Source organism: Danaus plexippus, assembly GCF_018135715.1.
Source record: "Danaus plexippus chromosome 3 unlocalized genomic scaffold, MEX_DaPlex mxdp_30, whole genome shotgun sequence".
Lineage (NCBI taxonomy): Eukaryota > Metazoa > Arthropoda > Insecta > Lepidoptera > Nymphalidae > Danaus > Danaus plexippus.
Window position 1 is genome coordinate 284,058 of NW_026869845.1, and position 17,484 is coordinate 301,541.

General features: G+C 32.0%; 3 protein-coding genes across 6 annotated transcripts; 2 read left to right on the top strand and 1 right to left on the bottom strand.

Moving 5' to 3' along the window:
• Window positions 1-590: 590 nt before the first annotated feature.
• On the top strand, window positions 591-7,673 carry LOC116766408 (isocitrate dehydrogenase [NADP] cytoplasmic-like). Its single transcript, XM_061526885.1, has 10 exons — window positions 591-797; window positions 1,155-1,270; window positions 3,103-3,247; window positions 3,472-3,671; window positions 3,872-4,006; window positions 4,079-4,182; window positions 4,306-4,456; window positions 4,781-5,014; window positions 6,890-7,038; window positions 7,291-7,673. Exons 1-10 carry the CDS (start codon window positions 728-730, stop codon window positions 7,313-7,315), a joined length of 1,329 nt encoding a protein of 442 aa, XP_061382869.1. The 5' UTR covers window positions 591-727; the 3' UTR covers window positions 7,316-7,673.
• Window positions 7,674-9,336: 1,663 nt separating this feature from the next.
• On the top strand, window positions 9,337-12,128 carry LOC116779284 (O-glucosyltransferase rumi homolog). The gene is made up of 6 exons (XM_032673555.2): window positions 9,337-9,693; window positions 9,769-9,953; window positions 10,023-10,211; window positions 10,516-10,646; window positions 10,777-10,924; window positions 10,996-12,128. Exons 1-6 carry the CDS (start codon window positions 9,570-9,572, stop codon window positions 11,413-11,415), a joined length of 1,197 nt encoding a protein of 398 aa, XP_032529446.2. The 5' UTR covers window positions 9,337-9,569; the 3' UTR covers window positions 11,416-12,128.
• On the bottom strand, window positions 11,451-17,364 carry LOC116779256 (probable serine incorporator). Of its 4 annotated transcripts, none has more exons than XM_061526861.1 (11): window positions 17,170-17,364; window positions 16,028-16,192; window positions 15,852-15,940; window positions 15,681-15,776; window positions 15,411-15,589; window positions 14,879-14,994; window positions 14,415-14,633; window positions 13,527-13,662; window positions 13,393-13,419; window positions 12,311-12,470; window positions 11,451-11,987 (listed from the first exon to the last, which is right to left on the bottom strand). In XM_061526861.1, exons 1-11 carry the CDS (start codon window positions 17,203-17,205, stop codon window positions 11,855-11,857), a joined length of 1,356 nt encoding a protein of 451 aa, XP_061382845.1. In that variant the 5' UTR covers window positions 17,206-17,364; the 3' UTR covers window positions 11,451-11,854. The 4 variants fall into 4 exon arrangements, with proteins under 4 accessions (XP_061382845.1, XP_032529425.1, XP_032529439.1 ...); XM_032673534.2 differs by having other exon boundaries at window positions 12,311-12,455; window positions 17,170-17,363; XM_032673548.2 differs by lacking the exon at window positions 13,393-13,419 and having other exon boundaries at window positions 12,311-12,455; window positions 17,170-17,363.
• Window positions 17,365-17,484: the final 120 nt, after the last annotated feature.

The following is a 17,484-nucleotide window of genomic DNA, read 5'->3' on the forward strand; positions in this document are numbered from 1 at the left end:
GCGCTCTCACTATCTTCAAAGATTAATTAAATACAGAGGAGCAAACTGATTATGCGTATAAAAGTTGATAATATCTATTAAACGGACATACCAAAAGCTCATAAATGTATGTTATAATACAAAATATGCATAATTACGTCAAACAATATTTTCGGTTAGGTCTCTAATAAATAAATACAATAATCTTATTACTAATACGTAACTATAAAAAAATCACAAATTGGTTAATGCAAAATGTAAAGTAGGCAAGTTTTAGATAAGTAACTCAAATATATTAACAGTACTATAGATCAGTCTTATTTGTAATTTATGAACGTGTTATGTGAAACCAGTTGCTCCAGTTTATATATTTTTTCATAACAATATTTAATACAATAAATGAAATAAAATATATGGATTATATATAATAAAAGAAATGATCATGAGGAAAGAATTATGTGTAGTAGATAATTATTCTTAATAATCCTAACTATCTACGCATCACTAATCTTTGAACTGTCCATGTGTTTAATACGACTACATACAAACATTTCAAGTCTCAACGCAGTACACAGTGCGATTGTAGTGGTGTATTTTATCAAGCGTTGTATAATGTATATGTCGTTATAACTTTATAAGCGACTGACACGTTTACGCGTTTAGTTGTGGGCATTGTAATAATTTTAGAAAAATATACTGATTAGATTACTAATTACTTTCTATCATTTTATAAATTTTATTTGTAAGCATGGTTGTAAACGGCACAAAACGATTGTTAAAATATGTTTCTGAACAAACTATTGTATCAAGAAGAAAATGTAAGTATTTAATATTATTTCACAAATTATAAATTGCTTGTAAAATAGTTTTTTTGTCAACAACCCATAACAAATTTTGGCATAACATGTATATTAAAATAATAAATTGTCAAGCACAGAAGCCGGTGCAATAGGTTAGGTAATTTTATAATATTTGTTATTTATATAAGTTCAATCACCTTTGGACAAATGCAAAAGTAAATAATAAGTTTTTCTTTACTTTCACATAAAAAGACAATTTTAAATAAATTGTTATACATCATTTTCACTCAATATTAAGTAGTAAATGATGAAAATATCTTTATAAATATAAAAGTATTTACATTAAACAACACTAGTCAATATTTCAATATTTAGATGGAACAGCAAAAAGAGTTGTGGCATCAAAGCCTGTGGTGGAAATGGATGGAGATGAGATGACCCGTATAATTTGGGAGAAGATTAAAGAGAAACTCATATTTCCCTATGTTAAGGTAAGTTGTTATGACTAAAATATTGTTTAACTGATGAGGAATGAAATTAGTTCTTTTCTGTGCAATGTGCTGTTACTTAATAGGGGCTTACATAAGAACTAATTTACATGATATTACATATATATTTTAAAAATTTATTATAATGCTTATTATGGTCAAAGACAAATAAATTGAGCTACTGAAATGACTTGTAAGATGGAGTCAATTAAAATTAATTGTATAGTATAGTGTTGCTTTGTTCTTTGATCAATTTAATTCATAATTTTAAATATAATATTGCGTAGTATGAAGTCAAACAAGATTTTTACAAGTACATTTTTTATAAAATATATTATTGTAGTCAATTTGTTTATAAAATCAGGAAAATGTGTAGAACCATTGAATAATTACCGCTGTTGATAACAATTCTAAAATCGTCACAAATATTTCCTTTCATGAATCTATATTATCAATTAAAGCGATTGACATTTTAATTACTGCAATTGTACCGGAGACAGAAACAATAAAAGTTATTTTTATTTTTTATTTCAAATTCGATTACTAAAATAATGTTTTATTATTGTAAGATAATACTTATTAATTAAAATTTTAAATGGAATACAATCTTTTATCTGTTGTTTAAGTGTGTGTATTGTTTAAATTGTTGGTATTTAACTAAATTCTTATCTGTGCATATATTGAAATTGGCTAGTGCCTCTAAAATAATTTACAATTTTATGACAGAATTATTTATATGTTATGAGATTGTTATCTCTGTCATGTACAAACAGTCAAAAGTACAATAAAAATGATATTAGTTATTGTTATGATTTAATGATATATTTAAATTCTTTGAAATGAAAGAATAATTTTGTTTTTGTTATTTTTTGCGTGAATTGGGTTAAAATTATGATAAAGGATATCATGATTAAATTTTATTGTCGATTAACTGGGTATCACAGATACACTTAGTCATAAATGTGCATTGCAATTGTATGTTTAATAGACTTTATTATGCATAATGCATGATAACATAATTCAAAATTTTAAATATTATATAAAATATAGTTAGATAGTCATAAAATATAATTCCCAATACATGTTCGGATGTTTTCAACAAGAAAGTCGGGAGACATTTAATCACACAAAGAAATTGTGTGTACCGTACGAAAGAGCGTGAGTGGAATTTTGACACCAGACGCTATGTGAATGCTCGAGGGTCAACATACCAATCTACAAACAACTCGTTTAGTCCGAGGATATTGATAAAACTTACTTTATACGAAACAAGAATTAAAGACATGTAATCCCACGACTGGTTTACTTAAAAACTCGTTGTGTGAAATAAATTGCATTCTTATTTTGCACTTGCGGTATAATTCGAAGAATTGTGAACGTTTTAACAGATTGTATGTGACTTTGTTATCGTGAGTTTACTAGGACGCTGTTTGGTCCATATACGATCTACTATTAGACTTCATATATCAAACTTTTAACTCGGTCAAGAGTGGCCGCGACTATATATGCTTATAGCAAGTTTTTTATTTATCCCTAATAAGAGTTTTAACTGTAGAATGTTTTCATTTAAAATATAATTATCCTTATTGTATATAAAAAGAGGCTGGAAAGATAAAGCAGATGACTTAGAAATATAAGCCATTAGGGGATGGCAAGCAAAGTACATATGTACTTTGTCTATATTTATGGCTTGAATTTAAGGTTTTATGTATTAAAGGAAGACTTTAAGGGGGAGCAAAAGCGATACGCTGTATATTGAGTGGTTTTAAATGAAGTTAGAAGAAGACATACAATGTTTAGCCTGATAGAGATTAATAAAACAATATAACCTATAGCTGGACTGCCTGTACTACGATCTTGGTCTACCTCACCGAGACGCCACGAATGATCAGGTTACCATAGACGCCGCCCACGCGATCCTTAAACACAATGTGGGCATCAAATGCGCTACCATCACACCCGACGAGCAGAGGGTTGAAGGTATGTCATAATTACGGTTAAGGAGATATTCATGGTATCATTAAATGAACTTGCTTTACTGCTTTCACTGTACCAGTTTCTTCGGACCTTTTACTGTTAATTGTTTAAGGACATATTTATTGATAATTACGTTTCCTGTTTTTGAATTAACTGTAAATTTAAATGTCTTCAGAACAAAATTGACACTGCGTACCTATATTATTACATAAAAAAATAACTTTTAGAGTTTAAATTAAAGAAGATGTGGCTGAGTCCAAACGGGACGATTCGTAATATTTTGGGGGGCACCGTGTTCAGGGAGCCCATTCTATGCAAGAGTATACCGAGAGTTGTTCCTGGATGGACGAATGCTATTGTCATTGGCCGTCATGCTCACGGAGACCAGTACAAGGCGCAAGACTTTGTTATAGCAAAACCTGGAAAGGTACACAATAAATTGACTGAATTCTTTTATATATTTTTTAATATATGTATCTGGACTTAAGTTCCAGTAGAAGAAGTTTTTAAGCATTCAATCGGATATCAACAGCACTTTAATCATATTTCGTTACGTCTAAATTGCGTATAAATACGTGCACTATGTTTTTCCTTCGCAAACTGAGTTAGAATAACCGTTCCCTTAAGGTTGAGATGGTGTACACAGCAGCAGATGGTTCTGTAGAGAAGAGACTGCTGTATGACTTCAAATCACCAGGTGTAGTTCAAGGAATGTACAATACCGATGAATCCATACAGGCTTTCGCACACTCAAGTTTCCAGGTAGTATAAGAATATAAATGGTTAATGCACAAGTAATTAAATGTCAAAACTTATTTCAAAATCTTTTTTAAGGTCGCTTTACAAAAGAAATGGCCTTTGTATCTCTCAACCAAGAACACCATATTGAAGTTCTACGACGGTCGCTTCAAGGATATTTTCCAGGAAATTTACGAACGGTACTTATTTATATATTTTTTTACAATGCTATAGCAGTAATAAACGGTAACACCATCAGCAGCTTAATCACAAGCATCATCATTATCACTTTATCTGATAGTTTTTTTTTTATAATGTTTCAGTGATTACAAGAAGCAATTTGAAGATGCCAAAATCTGGTACGAACACCGTCTGATCGACGACATGGTTGCTCAGGCTATTAAGAGCTCGGGTGGGTTCGTGTGGGCCTGCAAAAACTATGACGGTGATGTACAGTCAGATGTCGTTGCACAGGTAAATAATAACAATATTTGTACTCATGTATGATATTAAGTGTTTTGCATAATGGATGATATATTGTGTGATGATGCGGTAAGTTTTGACATACAATTCACGTTAAATGTCACAAAGCTTCAATCTAAAACCAATCTGCGTAGTTAAATTAAGATATTTTTTTTTTCACTGGTCAGAAAAGAAAGTTGCAGCAAAAAGATAGCTTCTTTTTCATTCAAAAATACAAACAAATATGTCAATATTGACAGCTAATGTCATTGACTACTGACAGTTTAGTTCCCTCCATATATTCGAAGTTGCCTCCCAATTCCCAAATGTTCCCAGGGTTACGGCTCGTTGGGTATGATGACGTCAGTGCTCATGTGTCCGGATGGTCGGACGGTTGAGTCGGAAGCGGCCCACGGTACTGTGACACGTCACTACCGGATGCACCAGCAGGGCAAGCCTACCAGCACCAACCCCGTCGCCTCTATATACGCTTGGACCAGAGGGTTGATGCACCGCGCCAAGCTCGATAACACTCCCGAGTTGGAAAGATTCTCTAAATCACTGGAAGAGGTATTTATAACTTAATTCTACATTCGCGCAAAATGCACACAAAGTATGAATAGTATATATATTTTTTACATAAGGTTTTTGTTTTGTTGTAACAGGAATGAACAGCTATGTTGAGGACTATAAGTTTAAATTGTTTGATAGCTGTAAATTAAACATTGTTTATTGTTTTAAATAACACACACAGATACTTTATAAACAAACAAATTTTCCATATCATGTACAATTAAAGCGTCTATTTGTCGAGGCATTATATAAGTATTTGAAAGTTGTTAAAAATATTAAGATAGATATCTCTGTATGAAAGTACATAGATCATAATTATCACTTAATTAGTAACCAGATAAGTCTGTTTTTCTTGAACCTTGAATTCAGGCATGCATTTATTATCAATGAATGTCAATGTGATCTGTAGGTTAATTAATAGTTTCATTTAATTACTAATTTATTTATTTATTTTTTTGGCATTTTTTATATACCTCAGTAAAGAAGCTATAAAAAAGTATTTACACAATTTTAAAAATATAAAGAATGAGAATTTGAAATATAATTGAAAATATATAATAAAATGAGATCTAAGATTTTCGCCAGTTTTATTCATTTAAATGAAACTAATATTTTTCGGATATACTACGCGGATTTTATTATTTTAAAAAACTACATACTCCCGACGTTTCGGTTACTTTTTAGCAACCGTGATCACGGGCAGACGAGATGTGAATGTCTGTCAGTCGGTCCTTGTTATTTATCACCTACAGCCATCGATTTCTTAATTTTCTGGCGTACCGCTCTGGATGCCGGCAGAATGCGCTTACGGTGTCTTGAGGTCCTGCGGTGTGGTTACGGACATGGGATTCTATATTTTTAAGAAGGGGGTCCCAGGTGTTTGATAGATTCCAGCCATCTTCTCTATTGAAATTGGGATGTTAATTTCAATAGCCTCCCGAATTAACCTCGGTATATACTTGTCTTCTCGAGCGAGGACAAATCCTCAAACCCCAAACGGTTTATCAAACCGAATGTAGTGGCCTGGTTTGTCCATTGTGTGTTCACACACTGCTGACTTCGACACGCGCCTGTTTTTGATGTCTGAGATGTGTTCTTTAACCCTTGTACCGATGCTCCTCTTCGTCTGTCCAATGTATGACAAGCCACAGTCACAATCGAGTTTGTATTCACCCGCTTGTTGCAAAGGAATGTTACTCTTGATTGGTCTCAAGAATTGGCTCACTTTCTTATGTGGTTTGTAAATAGTTTTAATGGAAACCTTCTTCAAAATGTTGCCTATTCTGTCAGTAACTCCCTTCACATATGGTAGTATCGCAGGTTGTCGTTCAACTGTGGGTGGCTTCAGGTGGTTCTTGCGATGCTGGCGAGGCACGGGCAGGTTGTTGATGGTGAGAGCATGTTTTGCATGCTGCAGCTCGGCCTCTAGGTGGTCAGCATCACAAAGGTGTTGGGCTCTCTGTAACAAAGATTTGCCAACGGTAGCTAACTGGATAGGGTGATGGTGTGAGTTACCATTGAAGTACCTATCCATATGTGTGGGTTTCCTATAAACAGTATGTCCCAAAGTATTGTCAGGATTCCTAACGACAAGTATATCAAGGAAAGCTAAAGAATTATTTGCCTCCAATTCTATAATAACGTCGGGATTATGTAGTTTTTTAAAATAATAAAGTAGTATATCCGAAAAATATTAGTTTCATTTAAATATATTATAAAAACAAAAATTATGCTCAAAACATTTTTTCACCAACAGAAGAGAGAAAGGTTTCTTCTTTTTAAACTGACAATATATTCTTTTTAGTTTCTTTAAATTTGACTGTTTTTAAGTATTTAGATATGGTATAAATATTAATTATTATGTTTTACCAGGCCTGTGTGGAGTGTATAGACAGCGGGAAGATGACCAAGGATCTAGTGATCTGTATCCATGGCATGGCCAACACAAAGGAAGGGATGTATCTGAACACCGAGGACTTCCTGCAGGCCATTGCCGACCAACTTGAACGGAAACTAACCAAGTAACTGATGTAGATAGAGAATGATATCGCCAGTTAATTGAAATTTTTATATCTCCTTAACAACATTGAGATTATGTTTTTAGAAATTATGTAACTATTTTGCTGACTGTAGCTACATTATCTCTTCTTTTATTTGTATTGTATGAGTTTGTTGAAATATTGTAAACACTTCATTAGTTGTAGCATCTTATTGTCATTGTAGAACTTAATTATTTTGGGAATTAAAATGTTGATTATCAAAAAATTTTGCAGATTGAACTCTATCCATTATTGTTAATGGAAATTTCAAGCAAATATGTGTAAGAATTGGCTGCCATTGCTATTAAAAAGTAGTGAACAATGGAGACTAAAATGAAAATTTCTAATATTATCTCATATTATATCCGAGGTAAATTGGCATAGTGTGTAGAGAGATTTAGAGAAAAAAATGTGTTTGGTCCAGGTGCTAGTTGGTGCTTACATAAAATTTGTATGGGCATTATAAATTTAATTGACATAGGTATGTCTATAGGGTTGCTTAAACCAATTAGTCTTTTATGAATTACAAAAATGATATGACTTGTTCTTATGCATGTCACTGTAACAACTATTGAATGTAATAATTACTAGAGACAGTAAATATTTTTTATCCTTTGGCTGTTTTATTTTTTTTAATAATCCGTATCCAGGAGTTGGCGTATGTTATTAATACAAAAAAAATATACATTTGAAATTTTCAAGATGTTTCAATTGAACCAAACTCAAAATGTAAATAATACTTAATTAGTTGAAGGAAACCTCTTATGTTTTGTATGTAGTACGTAGTTCAGTGATCTTTTAAATTATAAAATAAATCATATATATCATGAAGAATTTTTTAATAGTAATTACCTTATATAGGATGGGTTGTTTTATTGATATGGCATGTATATTTGTCTTATTTAATAAAATAAGAAATACCGTTTATAACCTACCCAAAATTTCCTAACAAAGGCGAGGATTTTAAATAAAACTAATATTTTCGGATTATTACGCGTTGTTTTTTTATTTTAGACTACATGCTCGCGACGTATCGGTCACTTTTCAGCTACCGTGATGAGAATATCGTCGTGAACGTCGGGATTACATAGTCTAAAATACTAAAATAACGCGTAGTAATCTGAAAATATTAGTTTTATTGTAATAAATACTCGCGAAAGTCTTAGATCTTATCATAATGAATTTCGGAGATGGACTCGGTGTTTCGTGTTTTTAACTATCGATATGGCAGTATATAATATATGTATATATACAGCCTTGGGAACTGCAAGAAATTCCGGATAAGTTATATATTCTAATCCTATATGTCTTACTCTTAATGTTTAATCTCATTACTGTAGATTTTCATTAAAACCTGTTAAGTAATTAATGTATGTAAAAACAACAAACATTCCTACAACTTTTGCTTTTATAGTACAGGGTGTTTGGAACATCGTTTGCCACTACCTATTGTTTTAACATAATTATTTAACTTACTTTATTGCCAAACAGTTTTTTATAATCAAGAAACATTTTTTTAAATATACAGGCTATGCTGAAATTTTACTCTAGTTTTTAGGTTTACTATTGTATACTTTAATAAAACTTAGAATTACTTGAAGACAATTCCCACTCTCCTCTTTATTTATCGGCAAAGTTTTCGAAACGGTAGCATTTAACAAAAAATTCTGCAAAGCGATAAAAAAAACTACAACGACGTGATCTTCCGTTTTGTAAAAATATTTTCGAGTCTGTCCTCTTTCTAACGGTAAAAAAATATGCAATGAAAATCATTCACTTAATTACTAAATTTGGCCATTGTGTCTTCAAGAGATAAAATATAAAAAAATTGATATTGATGTTATTAGTCATTTAGTAATTAAATTTTACAGATATTGCTCAAAATATTCGCCTCTATTGTTGATACGAGCACGACACCTGACCTTTATTTCTACCGTAGTAATGCGTAGACGCATTTCTTCTTTAATAAAAAAAACCTGCCCCTATGCGTTGGATTAATTCTTCTCTTGTTTGTACTTTCGTGGCTTACACAAGTGCTTTGGCACGTCCATACGTATAAATTTACAACAGAGTTAAATAAGGAGTAAGTGCAGACCAGGGAATAGATCCATCCCGCCCGATCCCAGGAATTAGGGAAGACATCATTACGATATTTCCTGACGGTTATTATCCAGTGGACAGGACAGCAATCTTTTTGGAAAACAGTAGACTTATTACCGTGAATTCTATTCTCAGCAAATAAAATTTTAGTCTAGAATATTCTGTCTTTACGAAAGTTTGTTTTAGCTATGACTTTATTTGCTCTGACAATAGTTTCTGTCTTTGGTTTAAAAAGCAAGCGTCTGTCAAAAGTTAGAAGACAGTTTGCGAAGATTTTTGAGTTGTGACAGCTCAGTACTTAGTACCTACTAACTACCTGCCGTCACTGTCAGCATTCGCTATGCGCTAAAAACTCAAAATCTAAAAGTTTAGTTACAATTGGAGTCACTTAAAAATCTTCATACATTAGAATTATGCATTTTTTGTTTATAAGGTTATTCGTTTATTCTCTCATTGGAGCGATTGTGCAATGTAATTACCAAGAATCTTGTTTAAACAAGGATTCTTGTAGAGAAGAAATAAATAAATATAGTAAAGGTATAATTAATTCTATATTTAAATGTTAATAATATGTAAAGTGCATTTTTTTTATATACGAAATGTTTATTTTAGAAAGCAATGATTTTGATGCCAAGATACATTTTTTAATCGAAGATGCATTAAAAAAATACACACCATGTGTGAAAACTAATTGTAACTGCCATGCAGATCAAATATATAATGATCTAGATGCTTTTAAAAGCGGAATAACAAAAGAAATGTTCGCTCAAGCTAAGCTTAAGGGGACTACCTATCAGGTATAGCTAATATGAAATGGAAATACCATTTTATTAAGGGTGTGATATTATTATTAAAGTGTTTTTCAGATTTTCGATGGAAAGATTTTCAGAGAGACAGATTGCCATTTTCCAGCTAGATGTGCTGGAGTGGAACATTACCTAAAAATTCTTGCCCCAACCCTACCTGATATGGATTTAGTCATAAACACTAGGGACTGGCCACAGTTTAACAAAGACTGGGGTCATAAGAAAGCACCAGTGTTATCTTTCAGTAAGGTCAATTTTTTATTTTATTATTGTTAGTTAGATATTCCTTGTAACTTTGTTTGGCTTAATCAAGGTGCATAATTTAGCTTCTGTAGGGATTTATAGAAAAAAAGGGATTATGTTTCAATCATAATAATTGTGAATTTGTTTGGTAGTTTGGTGTATTTCAGTAATATATATACATATACATAGAAATTTCCATTTGTGCTAGTGTATAGAATCAAGACTAAATTAATATAGGTAATTATATTGTAAAAATGTTTACTTTTAATGAAATTTATACATAAAAGTTCATAATTGCCTTTTATTGCAGACAAGGAGTTATTATGATATAATGTACCCTACTTGGAGTTTCTGGGAAGGTGGACCGGCTATAGCATTATACCCTACAGGCATTGGCCGCTGGGACAAACATAGAACATCAATATCTACAGCTGCTGAAAAGTAACTAAATGCTAACTTTTTGAAACACATTTATTTCTATATTAAGTGCATACAATTAAGCCAACTATTATTTTTGATTTTAATTTATGTGAATGTAGGATTATTTGAATATCCATGTTGTTTTATTTAGATGGCCTTGGAATAAGAAGGAAGAAAAAGCATTCTTCAGGGGATCAAGGACAAGCGAGGAGAGAGACGCTCTGATTCTTTTATCAAGATCTCATCCAGAACTTGTAGATGCTAAGTATACAAAAAACCAAGCTTGGAAATCTGATGCAGTGAGTTATTAATTTAATTATGTAATTGTAATTTTCTTGTATAGTCTATTTTAGTTGATTGATTTTCATAGGATACACTATATGCTCCCCCGGCAAGTGAGGTGTCGTTTGAAGACCATTGCAAATATAAATACCTCTTCAACTACAGAGGAGTGGCAGCCAGTTTCCGTTTAAAACATTTATTTTTATGTAAATCATTAGTATTTCATGTTGGGGACGAGTGGCTTGAATTTTTCTATCCATCACTGAAACCTTGGGTTCATTATATTCCAATCAATCCAAAAGCTGATCAAGATGAAATAATGAAATATATACAGTTCTTCAAAGAACATGATACACTGGCTGACGAGATTGCTGAAAGGGGCTTCCGACACATTTGGGACAATCTATCAGACAAAGATGTGACTTGTTACTGGGAAAAGCTGTTGAAGAAATATGCTAAACTGCTTAAGTATGATATAGTGAGAGACAAGAATCTGAAAAGGATATAACCAAATAGTCTTCTGGAACTTTAATTAAACAATAGTTACAACTAATATATATTTATTAACTTTATTTATGGTACACACATGAAAAAAAAAAATACATTAAATTCAATACAATTATTATTTAAAGCCATGTTATAGAATTTGTATGTTGTATTCAGAAAAGAGTTACAAGGTGAGATATAAGTTGAATAGCAATAAAGTGGAAAGAAGACAAATTAGAAATGAGATCATTAAGTTATAAGAATACATAACTAATGATAACTACACTGTGATTCTGGAATCTCTAAAAATAGCGGTTTTAAGACTAAAATAAAATAAACAGTGGAGCCTCTTACATTGGAAAGATCTTTATTTCGATAACATTTTATATAGAATTGACAGTTGGTGGTTGATAAGTTTTCCTTTCCAAAGTAAGAATTAATAAGACAAGACAACAGGATTCTTAACTAAAGTCGCGATCAGGCAGAACTGCTGGTGCGACGAGGGTCCAAATGTATAGACCGATGCACAACCAAGATGATGTAATCTTGATCCACATGGACGCCACATTAGACTTGGACAGCTGAGAACTCGGGCTGCAGGGGAATTAAGAAGACAATTATATTATTTGTTTTAAAATTAAGACATTAATATCTACTTACTTCATTCATAAGACTTGTAAATTATATTTTATGATACATTAATAATTTAATATATGTTTAAACATTGTTCATTGATGTTACGTGTTTAAAAAATATTGTTTGAATGGAAGGTTATGTTATAACTGTATAGTGCATTTTATTTCTCGTAGCTCAAACTACGCATTTTAGAAAAGGTCAAACTTGATAACAAAAAATATAAAAGAACCACCACTGTATCCATAGTCAAATAAAATTAAATAGTCCAATTTGTTACTCACTTGTACCAGTTGGTGAGTGTCATCATGATATACAGGGTGGCTAGAGCGAAGACGACGTGGAAGAAGCTCCAGGAGTAGGCGACGGCGTCATCTTCGTTGTCATACACCTTGGTCTCCTTGGCGCCGGCCTCGCCGCCATCTCCTTCTATTTGATCATAACCTGCGCTCAATGAGCGTACCCACATTCTGCTTTTATTGTTCTAACTAAATCATGACTACGGTAATTATAGATCAGATCTTCCTTAAAATTTTATATTTGAAATGTTTTCGTGTCAGTTCTATGGTCATTGGTTGGAATTATGTCTATGTGCTTTAATGAAACTGGTATGTTACTGTGTGATGAGCATAATGTGTTTTTAATTGAAACCAGGAGTTCTAAATAAAAAATACACATGGTCGTCCATGGTGCTAAAAATAATACATATTCATTTTTGACCTCTTGCGTTTATCGATCTAAAACGAAGGACTTATTTTCATAGACATTTCACAATAGATCATCGAAAAGAATATCAGGAAATGTTTGGGAAAATCTGGTTACCTATAATAATCTAGTCACATATTTTTACCTTAAGCCAATAAGCTGCATCCTAGATGTATTAAATTTGTACCGCTGTATTACTCAATAGACATACATATCCCAAAAGCACCGGACACATCGCTATCATAACAATTCTATATTATCTTTTAAAATTTACCATGCGTGAACTTTAGGAAAATCTATAATTATGATAATGATTTTAATTACTAATTAGTGATGTGCCAAATCGCATTAAGAACAACGCGTAGCTTGATAGGACTTGGTTTATGTTTTATAGTGCTTGTTATATTTGAATTTTGTATTTTTCATCAGTATTTATTGAGCTATAAGCAGAATTTCAAATATGTTTGAGAATTAAAATCCATCAAACATCAGCCAAAATCCGTTATGGACTTTCCTTCTCCACCGGTTATTGGATACAGATATTCGGCACATCATTAATTGTTATGGTGTCTTACTACGAATTTTATGTTTATATCGGGCAACTGGTTAGTAACGCCACCTTGAAGCAAACTTTAAAGCTTGGGTACCGTAACATCATTACCTTCATTAGCAATCAGCCCTCCCTCGCCTGAGTCAGCGCCGCCGTGCAGTTTTCGATGAGAATATGAGTTAGTATTACAACAATAGTACCAAAAAACTGATAATAAAAAAAATATATAGACATATATTTTTTACCTGTAGCTCCATCCTTGGCTAGAATGTGCTCAGACATTGTAATCTTGGAAGAGGAAGATGCTGTCCTTACGCACGAGTATAGGACGCTGCACACCCAAATCACCAGGCCAATGATAGACTGCTTGTCGAATGACGACTGGAAAATTAAAATCCATTATTATGTTGATAGTTTGTAAAGATAGACGAGTTTTGTTACCTCATTTAATAATTGAACTGAAATAATCTATGGAATTATTGATTAGCTCTTCGAGTGTAATATTTAGTCAGGCTCTTAACTATCAATACATATACACTCATCATATAATAAAGATTTACTATTATAGAATAAAATTTGAATATTTTGGCTCCAAACCAAATACTAACAGGAGGTATGAAAGTGTAGAACGCTTTAGAAATATATTAAATTTTAGATACATTTACATACTAGTGATATAAATACATACCCAATAATTTTCTTCTCTTAAATCCTGGTTATGCATTTGTAAATATAATAAATAATTTATATAATATAATTTTTCGAATAAATATATTAAGTGTTAAAAGGTTTCAATTACAATAAATATGTGTATATAATTTAAAAATAGTAATCTATATTTGATAAATAATAATGAAATTTTGTGTACAATAGCTATATAAATATAATTTGAAGGATAAGTATGTACAGCCTTATGAGTGAGATAGATTTCTTTGTTTTGTATAAAGAAGCAACACTGCTAGGGAAGTGTAACAGGACATGTAGCATAATTATGCAAGTTTGAGTTCACTTCTATTTGTTACAGAGTCGGAAGTAACACTACTATTGTACTGCTGTATTCACATATACTATAACTACAAACGATATAAATATATCTGGTATTAATACACATATATTGTTAAATAACAGTTTACCTCATTTTCGTCAGTGATACTGGCATTACATGGGGCAGCGGAGTTGGACAGGGCTGACCAAGTCAGGTACATCACATACAATGAGACAACCGCTGACTGTAGCAGACCAGACCTGGGTTGGTATTCCTGGACTGATGGCAGGATTGATATAGCGCTTGCTACCACAACCAGGATCAGATTGAAGGAGATGATGAACTTTGATAGGTCACATCCATCTGGCTGTAAAATTTATCAATGACATTGTTAACATTTATCTCTAAAGTTAGTATTTTAAAGTGTAAGTCTGGCTGTTTAATGTATTAGAAGGACAATATTAATGTCAACTTCTTGTACATTGTGGAAAGTCTGCATATGAAATTGCAGTGTCATTATTGTAATTAATTTAATTAAAAATTAATGGAGCATTTATTCAAAGTATCAAGTTTGTGTGGGAGTCTGATGTAACAATTTAAACTAAATATTACCTTAGTATAGAAGACATAAAGTAAAACAATGCCAGTCAATGTAAGCGCATAGCATGACAACATGGCCAACAGCAACGCCGAGTACCAACCTCGAGATTGTGTTTCTTCGTAATTGGCTAAAAGAAATTTAATTAATGTATATTTGGATCACAGACGTAGACGGTAGCTGTTGGTCTTGTTACATAACTTAAAAACACTCAGAAGCCAACAGAAAGAGCTGAGAGTTTCATTACGCGGTCAAGTCTGTAATCAGGATTTTCAGAGAAGAATCAAAGTAATTGTCATAGCATTGAGCTGGGAATACAGGTCACAGAATCGACTACCGACGCAGTTTAAAGGACCTTGAATGACGACCAAGTACTTTTAAGAGGTAGACTACCTATTAGATGAAGCGTCGACCTGCTAAGTGCCGTTCGACCTTGCTGGCCTCAGAAGATACAAGGACTTGAGTAGTGGCAAAGGCTACGGAAGTCCTATGTCTAGTAGATCACTTATTCTTGGATTTGAGGAAAAATATGAACGGTATACTTACAAACCCATTTTTCGGCCCAAGAGTGAGCAAAGTCAATGATCAAAATAAGCTGTATAACAATGAAGCAGAAGCCGCCAATCATTCCAAACACCATCCAGGTTGATGCAAATGATCCTTCTGGTATGAAGAAAGCTCCTATGATACCTCCAATAACAATAAGATATTTTATACCCCAGAACCTTGAAGTAAAAAGACAATTTTACACATTCAATTCAAAATATTACAATTTTATTGTTATTTATTTTAAATAAATTAAATAACATTAGTTACCCATTTTGTATACCAGCTCTAGGATCTTTGGAAGATCTTACTCCAATCATGAGCAACGCCATCAGTATAAAGAAGAGACATGTTGCAAAGCAGATTCTGTTAAAGAACAAAATAAAATAGATGTCTAATTCAAACATTAGGTTGATTCTTTACATTTTGTCATATGTTTACCTATAAACAGCCAAATAACCAACAGCATTATCACAGTCAACTTTGAAGGTGCCTGGCACCATTGATGTTGAATTTTCACAAAAGGGTACCTGAAAATTTTAAGATTTTTAAGATTATTTATAAATATTATTGAATAACAATTTATGTTCATGTTAACAATATAATATTGTACATGCCTTTTTCATCTGTTCATGTAATCCTGGAGCAAGAGTGATGCAGGCCACTACCATGACAAGTAGCAACATTACAGTGTACATCAGTCGGGTGGATGTGGAATTGGCACATGATGGACATGCTGAGCAGCACAATGAGCATGCAGCACTGCCACAGCAGCAGGCAAGCTAGAAAAAAAAAAATAAATATATATTTTGTAATGTGAGTTTAACATATTTTTTAAAACACCAGATTGAACAAAAATATGTTGGTAATATTCCTCTATGGAAGTCACAAATTGTCCCAACAACTACACCTTTCCTTCTTATGCGTTCTCTCAACTGTTATTATAATAAAGTGTCTTAAATATTGCATAATACCTACTAATTTTGTAGAAAAATATATGATGATAATGATATTATTGACTCTGTGTAATTTTTTTTGTAAAATATACTAAATATTATATAACTTCAAAGTTCAAATACACAATAACAACATTCCAAGTGATGAAAAGTTTGTAACAAAAGGTTGGGAGGGTCACAAATTGCTATAAATATTTATACTTACAGACTGTAATTTCTTTGCTTTTGTTTTTTTTTTGGCTTAATTATGTATGGAAACTTTGGAGGAGTGGAATAAAGGGTTGATGTCAGTAATCAACTACTATAAATAGTGTAAAATACAGTGAGCCAGGTGAAAGTAATCTCATTGTTAGATTATATTATTTCATAATTAAGTTACACAAGGAAAATAATACAATGTCATTCAAAACTTGACAATACCCTCTTAATAACAAAGATTGTGTTAGTCAAATTCTTCAATGAGAATTTCATCATATTTATATTGTCAATAGTATTTATAAAAATGTAGTGAATAATAGTAGATAATAAAAGAAGTTTGTGAACTACTATAACCTTTGTCATATATTTAAATGTTATGTTCTATTCTTTTAATACCCTAAATTAAGGTCAAACAATTGTATTATTTATGATCAAATTTAAGAAATATGACAAAGTTAATTAAAAGACAAAAGTAGGTTGTTTATTCGCTGCTCTGATAGGTCGCCACAAGATAAGGATATAAGATCCAAGTTGTAAACAACCAAGGTAAAAATTTGACGATGGTAATTTTCAGAACAAAGATTTAATTTTTATTGATTTCTCACCTGTGCTGCTGAACAAATTCCTAACACGGCTCCCATTTTAGGTCCCCAAGTTAATGGCTGTACAAAGAACTATAACAGGTATGAACAAACAAATAAATTATTTATATCAAAGTATGAGTTACTGATTCTTTTTATTGATTTTTGTCATCTGGATAAATGGTTTGTAGTTGTCTATAAACTTTGAAGTTGACAATGATAAATGTGTAATGACTAGAGATGTTTTGATGTCGATACATCGGAATCTTAACATTGCAGTAACGATGAAATCGATACTAAATCGGTATCGAATATATTACTATCTGTTTACAAATGTTA